Below are 8,431 nucleotides of genomic sequence, written 5' to 3' on the forward strand. Positions count from 1 at the left end.
CAGACTTTTCAAGTTCCCTTTGTGACTGATGTTTTACTGTTGTGAATTTGTGGAATGATCATCATCAACCCAATCCTTAATAGACTAATATAGTAATGAGTGCTCCTTTGGTGCCAAACTCATTTTTATTGCTAAACTAGTCTTGGCAAGAATAAAGCTGATAAGCCATTCCTCTGTTAGAGTGACCATCTTAGCAAGATTATGCTCCATCAAAGGAAATAAATCTTAGTATTAAGGGGAAGAGGCCGATTTATTTATTTTGCTAAAGTTCCTACTCTCTGAGTGACAGGTGGAACACAAAATGTCACAAGGAGTCCTGTTGGAACAAGTTCTTAGGATGGTATTTAATACAGCAGAGAGCCAAGATACAGTCGTAGGACACAGTAAAGAATGTGGACTGTGCAGATACAACAAAGAATTTCGGATTCAGATCTGCCATCTGTTATTTGAAAGAGGAATAAGTTAGGGAAATAAATGATTTTCAGTTCTCTATACATGCAAAGGTAAGTTCGTTAATACAAAAGTTTTGCTGTTGTATGTGCTGAAAGAAAAGCATACACGTTTAAACATTTTTAAAAAATAAATCACTCAATAGGCTTAAGAAAAATACTCTAGTTCATATTTCATTGATCTGATCTCTTGATACAAGATCAGGGAATGAATCCAGGATGAAAAACAAAACAAAACAAAACAAAAAAACCCAAAAAACTAAATAAACAAAAAAAAAAACCAAACCCAGAAATGAATCATTTTACCATGAGAAAAGGCATTTCCATTTCCAGTCTCAGCTAACCTCGACTAGGTTTTATTGCATTATTTTTGAAATGCCAAGAAACTGGCTTTGGCCATAATATTTGCTATCCAAAAAAATCACAGCTGTCAATATGCAATTGCTTGCAACAATTAGCTCAACACCATTATTTGACAAATTCCCTTGAAAAAGACATAGATGCTGTAGGTGTCTGACACACACTGAATCAAGTAACAGTCAGGCTGGGGCTCCAGCACAGGGGCTGAAGTGGGCAAGTCCTTGCCCAAGGAAGGGGTTTCAAACAGCCTTAATTATTTGAAAAAAACTTCATCCTGATCCTATTAAGTTCTTTCTAATTTTCAGGAATAAATTGTGGGACTGGCCAAGGAGGAGGGGGAAAAGCCAACAACTCTACAGTCTTTTTTTTTTTTTTTTTTTTTTTTTTTTTTTACGAAAATCAGGGGGACAGGAAGAAAAATAGAAATGCAAATACGGATGGTTATGGTATACAACCTGGAGAAAAGAAACATCATGGAACCCACTAGCAATTTCCAACAAAGCAGTAAACCCCTTAACTGACAGAAATTCAGCACAATACACACATTGGTTAACAATTCCACCATTACCAGGGCTGCCTTTAAAGCCAAAACAATTAACTACAATATTCAAAAACAGAATTCTCATGAGATTTGAGAAAAATAGAGTGAAAAGGCAATGTTAGCTAAGCTCTTAGCTAAATCCACTCTTAATGGCCCCCAGTATTTAAACTATCATGGATTAAAGCCATGAAAATAAAAATTTCAATTTGAAATTTTATTAGCATGTTGCTAAAATGGTCAATAAAAAACATCAACACGATAGGCTTTGTTGACATCGTTGGAAAACTGCTCTCTCGTTTTTAAAACTTTATTTCCACCTTCCCCACCTTCTGAGATTTCTGTTAGGAAAAGCCAAACTAAACATACTGGCTATGGTGTTGTAATAATGCTGGTTTCTGGAATGTTGCCATGTCCTCCCCCTCCTTCTCTCTCTCCTTCAATCCCTGTAAAAGCAGGGTTATTTCTGAAACGCAGCTCAAGGAGGGCACAATTTGTGGTTAAGAATGAGCGCCCTCTTCACAAATTCAAGTTCGCGGACACCAAGTGAACTTCTCGCTGGGGGCGGGGCCGGCTCGCCTCACCGAATTAGCTGCGCCATTTTCCCCTGGGGACCGGGAAGGCATCCCTTCTGCCAGCAAGGGAGACTCACAGACAAATGCGGGTGGGGGGTGGCGTTTCGCTTCCCTCGGTGGAAAGAGCAGGAAGCAGACACTGGCTAGCTGAGCCCGGAGCTGCGGATGCGAAGTCAGGAGACCAAAGGCTGGAGAGCTGGAAAAGTCCCAGGCCGCCTCGGGGATAACCCGGAGTCCCCAAGTGCTCTCTTGTGGAATTATTCACAAGTGCATGAGGGACAGGCTGGATTTCTTGGAAATCCTGCAATCTGGGGACCCAACCATACTGGAGCTGAACTGTGCCCGGAAAAGATCAATTCTCACCTCCCACCGGTTTGTGTGTGCGCGTTTGGGGCTGTGAGGGTCCCTTTCTAGTAAGTCGGGTGATCATCACTGACCAGTAACTTGTGGGGGAGGCTTAGTCCCTGCTCCCCTCGGCCCCTTCTCTTCTCCCCACTTAAAACTCAAGGGGAAGGCGCACGCTGGGGTTCCCTACACCATCACCACCACTGGGGATCTCAGCCGGGCCCACACAGCTCTTTCAGTCCCGGGACCAGTTCCTGAGACTTCCTGCCCCTTGCCGGAGGGGTGCAAGGCTGCAGCCTGGGCACTGGCCACTGGCGGCGGCCACTCGAGGGGTCAGGTATGATGAGTCGCCGGCCTGGAAGCCCGGGCGTGGGGGAGGGAGCAGGGCGCGGGGAGACTGGAGGAGGGGCTGTTCCCCCCGCTACTCCTTGTCGTCCACGAGGTCGGCGAGCTCCTGGAGCACACGCAGGCGCCCACTGGCGTCGATGCGGCGCTTCTCGCGGATGAGGTCTTCCAGGCTGTGAAACCTGGCCGTGTGCACCTTGTTCTCACCCAGGTGCACCTTGAGATAGTACTGCTGCTGCGGGGGCTGCGTGCCGGCGGGCACCTCCCCTCCCGCCTTGAACTCCCGCTTGCCAAAGCGGCACCAGGCGGCGAAGCTCTCCGAGTTCGTCCAGCAGATCTCCTCGCTCTTGAGGCCCAGGTGACCGCAGGCGTTCTGCACCACTAGCTCGGCCACCAGCGGGCGGTAGCGGTACCAGCTATTCACCACCCGGCCCACGTTGGCCGCGCCCGCCTCGTACAGGCTGTCCTGGCGGATCTCGCCTTGATGCAGGTGGATGATCTGCCCGCCGCCCACGTAGACGGCCCAGTGTGGGGCGGGCGCGGGCGGCTCCGGCGCGGGTTGCAGCCACAGCAGCTCCAGCAGGTCGCCGGGCTCGCAGAGTGCGGGCAGCGCCGTGACCGCGTAGACGCTCAGGTCGGCGCCCTGAGGGCCGCCGCTCACTTTGGAAAAGATGCATTCCTGGCCCCGAAAGGCGGAGAACTGAGTTTCGTTGAGGACCAGCTGGTGCAGCAGGTGGTGGTGGTGGCGGCTGGGGCTCTCTGGGCACGGAGCGCAGCCCGGGGGGCCCTTCACGCCAAACTTGTCGGGCTGGCCGCGTTCGTCCAGGTCCTCTTCCTCATCCGAGAAGAAGTAGGCGACCCCGACCCGCAGCTCGTCCTTCTCGATCCCCGACGGATCCCCTGTGGGCAATTCGCTGTAGTTGAGGTGGGTGATGCGGTCCAGTTGGTTGCCCATCAATGACGCGGCGAGGTGAGGGCCAGGAGAGGGGATCTGCGGAAGCACAGAGAAGAGGGAGAGGCACGGTCAGAGTCGGGCTGCCCCTCCCCACGACAAGCAGTGCCCACTGGGACCTGGCCGCCGGCGCGTCTGTACTGGAGTCAGCCGCACCAGCCGAGTTCCCTGTGCCTACCCGGGTCCAGGACCCGAACAGAAGCCACCAGTCAGCTGGGCGAAAGCGGGTACAGCCTCGGACCTTACACGGGAACCCGGTCCAACTCCCACAAGAGAAAAGGCTGTAGGGCTGGCGGCGTGTGGGGTCCCAGTGGGGAGGACATGGCGGGTTGTAGCAGCGTGGGAGTCGGGACACTCAGGAAAGGACGGAGGGGTAGATTGGAAGAAAGGGGCGCCGAGGCCCCAGAGCTTGGAGCAAGCTGCGCTCACATTTTATAATTCCGCCCACACTCTCCAGCCCACCTCTCACTTCTACACTAGATTACACTCCTCGACAGCGCCTCGCACAATGACAATCGGACACATTCGCAGGCACTCACTTGACACCAGCAAAATTTTGCACACTTGGGGTCCAGACACTGACAAGCTAGTATACTGGTGTGACAATGTCACATCCACACATAATGATAAATCTTCGAGACGAGCCACTCAGATCCCCACATCCGTAACAGAATTCTAATTACAGGCTTGCACGCTCGCTAGTGCACGTACACCCACGCACCCGGGCACACCTGCCCACGCAGGCAGGTGCACTCTGCCCCTTAGTTCTCTTGCCTTCTCCCAGCAGAAGCAATCTGACTGCGCCAGGGCGAGGCTGCTCTGTCTAAAATAACCTAACAAAGAGGCAAGGGAAGGATGGGGAAAGCCGGCGCGGTGTGTGTGTGTGTGTGTGCGGGTGTTGGTTGTGTAGGCAGATCCACTTTCAGCTAAAAGACCCCCACCCTCCTACCGGGCACAGAGGCCAACAATCGGACGAAGAAAACACGTTGCCAAGGCAAATAAAGCCGCCTCTTCGTACCCGTGATTTCCCTGCTCCCGAAACCCCAAACTCCTTTAAAGTCTCCTGGTCCCCATGGGTGCTGCGGCGGTAGTCCGGAGGAGGTAGTGCTGGCGAGCGGGTCCTGGGCGACGCGTGGGGCTGCGGCTCCGCTCTGTCCCGCGCGGATCGGTGCGGTGCAGTCTCCGGAGCGGTGTTGGTGCGCCTGCTGGTTGGCGCTGGCAGGACTGCGGGCTCCACCTGAGCAGTCCCGACTCGGTTCTGGTTTCCTTCAGCCCCGCGGACGACTCTAAGTAGCCTGAGCCGCTGGTTCCAGGGCCCGCCCCGGGATGCGCTCATTGGTTGGGGCTGGTGCCCAGCCCTCGTCAATCTCTTCCAGAGGGGGAGGGGAGCAGCTCGCGCTTCGCCCCGCCCCGTCCCGTCCTGCCCCCGCGCACTCGAGCGAGCGCCGCCCCCGGGAGCGGAGGCGTGAGCGGCGGCCGGGAGCGCGCGAGGGGCGGGGAGCTTCCGTACAGCTGCGCTGCGCTGCTGCTCTGACCGATTGTAACTGAGAGCACAGTCCGCAGGTTTTCTGTGTTCCGGGAGAAAAGACTCTAGCAATGAAGCTGAGTTTGGGGGTGGAGAGGGAGTTCCAGTGCACCCCAAACACTGCGCGGCCCGGGGCGGGGAATGACATTGTCAGAGGCGGGCACTCGCGGCCCTGCTGGAGCCCGCTGAGACTGGGTTCCTTATGGCCCCTGGGCTGGTCGTCAGCGAACAGACTTTTTCCTGCCAGGCACCGACCGACGCCTTTGAAATTGCGCCTCTCATCTTGATCTTTGGCTCATCTCCTTTGACCCGCGTGAAACTGTTGACCCAGCACGGGCGCCTGGTTTAAAAGAAGCGCGGTGTCAGATGCGAATGAAAAGTCAGAGACTTGGCCACCCTCTCCTTGATTGGGCCTGATTTTGACCTCCAATTGTCTGCCTGTGAGAAAGGTGCAGCACATATACCGAAAGTGGGACGACATAATAGTTTCCCAACCCCCAGAACTGTCCTTGCTAAGGGCTTTTTGTTTGGTCTTGTGGGGGAAAGGTGTCCCGCGGTAATTAATGACTACATTTCTGAATGGTCAGTTAATGGATGTGCTCTGCGTATTGGATGCTGCAAGGTAGCTTTCATACATGTGGGATTCTAGATCAACCGTTTAAAGAGCTTATAACGTTAAGCCTTGAGCTTTTACACGTCTTCTACTTTCAAGGTTTCAGCAGCTTCTTGGTGGAGCCTGTTCTCTTTCCCCAGAAAGACTTGAGTGCTTACTTCTTTGTGCCACCTTGGCAGCTGGACGTATTCTTAGAGTTCTCACTCTGCTTTATTACAAACCTCTGTTGACTTTCTTCCTCTTTACAAAGCGGATGCCTGGAGGATTTCCTTGTGCCCTATACAACTTTGTATTTTGAGGGTTTTTTTTTTTTTTTTTTTTTTTTAACACTATCGGGTGTAGAATGGGCTCCATCAGTGATGATGAAAATGAAAACAGTCAAGTACCAACCTCTTACAAGTTGCTAGGCATAATGCTTAGAGGTTTGAGTAGATGCCTTAATCTTCATACCTCGGAAGGAGATTTACTTATATCTCTGTTGCAACGAATGAGAAATTGAGGCCGGCGCTAGCCATCGATCCAGGGTCTATGGGATTTCTTTAACTTAGCTCTACTGTTTGTTGAATGAATAAAATCTTGTTTCACAAGGTGAAAAAACTGGTGTTCCAAAGAAGTCAGCTGACTGGTCCCAGCTTACACGAGGACTGATTCATATTATAAAATCCATTTTTTGGTAGGTGATTCTGCTTCAGTATTTTCAAACTGCAGTCTCCAGTTCATGTTTGCTTTCTAAAGGTCTCTGTATAACCCACAGCCTCCAAAATCCAGTGATTTATCACATTAGATGCTTAATAAGTATTAATGTAAAAATGGTTTTAAAACTACCATCTTTTATGCACTGGAGGTGCATAAATATTTTGTTGTTGTTGTTGATGATTTTTTAAGGCCGCACCTGAGGCATATGGAAGTTCCCAGCTAGGGGTCAAATCTGAGCTTCAGCTGCTGGTCCATGGGACAGCCATGGTAACATAGGGCCCAAGCCTCCTCTGCGACTTACACCACAGTTTACGGCAATGCTGGATTGTTAACCTACTGAGCAAGGCCAGGGATGGAACCCGCATCCTCATGGATGCTGGTCGGGTTTGTTACCACTGAGCCATGATGAGAACTCCTGGGTGTGGATAAATCTTTTCAAAAGTTTGGCCACTGCCGATGTGCAAATTATGAAAATACAAGTTGCCATCCTTGAAACCGGCCACAGGTTGCTATGAACTTTTTTATACTTGCTATAAATAATGAGCAATTCATTTTGGCCCAGAAGTTAAGAGAATTGAACAAGTGGCTTCAGAGATCAAAAATGAGTTATGGCCTCAGGAATCGCTGGGAGGGTATATGAAGAGTTTATTACTGGTGTCTGAGGAGAACTCATTGAAAGAGGCTCTGGGTTTAATCCTCTGTCCATCCAAAGGCCAAATCCTGTGCACATTTGCAACAGAGTTGTGTGGGATGCTATTTTCTGTCCTACCTGTCCTATTCTGTACTGCTCCAGATGACAGAGTAAGCAGACTGCTCTTCTTTGCTTAGTTTCCCAACATTCAAAAGGGAAATTAACGTAAAAATATTGTCAGGGCTTTAAGATACAGTGCCAAAAGTTTGAAATGTCAGTGTGCAATATTTTGACTCTCCTTTCCATCCCCCCACTCTGCCAGGACAAGAGCCTTTCTGTTTCCGTGATCATAGGGAGAATCAATCCCCTGAGAGCCCCTTCACCATCACCCCCCAAAATACAAGTCAGGGAACACATTCTGAGACATGAGAAAGAACTCAACGTAAACTAAGGAAAATACATCTATTCTTTTTAGCCTTTTGGTGATGACAAAGATATTAAAGTCAGAAATAGGTTGATCAGATGTCCGAATTAGAAAACCCAACTTTTATTTTCATCACAAGATATTGTTTGTGAATTGTTGTGTCTCTTATTTCTTACCCATCCTGCCATTTTTCACACGGAGGAAATACAGTGTCAGCACAAGCAGAAAACAGTCTTCAGAAGAGAGTCTGGAAGTCAACTACTGTAGTTTGACTTCTATTTCAAGATTTTTGGATCTCGGTAACTTTGAGTAAGTGACTTAACATTTCTGGGTGTCAGTTTCTTCATCTATAAACTGTGGATAAAATGGTATCTGTCTCACTGAGTTGTTGAGTTCACAGAGGCAAATAGGCTTACACACAGTAAGCTTTCAATTGGTTCTAGCTATTAGTATTATTGTTGTTGTTGGATGAGGGGAGAGGGGCCCGTGTCCTACTTGTTGTGGCAACTGTCCTGTCTGACTCTCCTCTGCCCCAGGCAAAAGCTAACCCTCGATGGGGTGTTCAAGGACTGTCCCTGGCTGGGGTGTGGCACTGCTTCTCTCTTAAAAGTGGTGAGACCACTGTCTATCCTGAGACTAATTCAAAGTCTACAACTCTAAAGATTTCTGGAGGAGAGACCTGGGACTGATTATGTTGTGTCCCACAGTATTTTAAGTTGTTTTTAAATGAACATTTCATGGTGTGAGGAGTGTGTATGGACAATAGTAAGCAGAGGAGTGATTGGGAATCAATTATATGTATGTTTTTCTACTGGTGCCATCTGGTGTATTAGCCTCCTTCTTTTCCTCTTGGTTTCTTCCTAGAACTATAGGAAATATTTTCTCCCAAATTTTGCTGACGAGGTCTTGGCTCAAACTGTCATCCTTTAAAATTGGCCCTCCAGGTAGAATTTAGAAGTAATGTTTATTCTCTTCATC

At 49.5% G+C, this 8,431-nt stretch overlaps 1 protein-coding gene across 1 annotated transcript; it reads right to left on the minus strand.

Moving 5' to 3' along the window:
- FAM84A (family with sequence similarity 84 member A) lies at window positions 232–5,160 on the minus strand. Its single transcript, XM_003125420.6, has 2 exons — window positions 4,583–5,160; window positions 232–3,603 (listed from the first exon to the last, which is right to left on the minus strand). Exons 1-2 carry the CDS (start codon window positions 4,898–4,900, stop codon window positions 2,689–2,691), a joined length of 1,233 nt encoding a protein of 410 aa, XP_003125468.1. The 5' UTR covers window positions 4,901–5,160; the 3' UTR covers window positions 232–2,688.

Source organism: Sus scrofa, chromosome 3, assembly GCF_000003025.6.
Source record: "Sus scrofa isolate TJ Tabasco breed Duroc chromosome 3, Sscrofa11.1, whole genome shotgun sequence".
NCBI lineage: Eukaryota > Metazoa > Chordata > Mammalia > Artiodactyla > Suidae > Sus > Sus scrofa.

Coding starts and splice junctions, on each gene's coding strand:
- FAM84A (XM_003125420.6), bottom strand. CDS start 4,900: ATGAGCGCATCCCGGGGCGGGCCCTGGAACCAGCGGCTCAGGCTACTT. Junction 3,604..4,582: donor CGGGAGCAGGGAAATCACGG/GTACGAAGAGGC, acceptor GTGCTTCCGCAG/ATCCCCTCTCCTGGCCCTCA.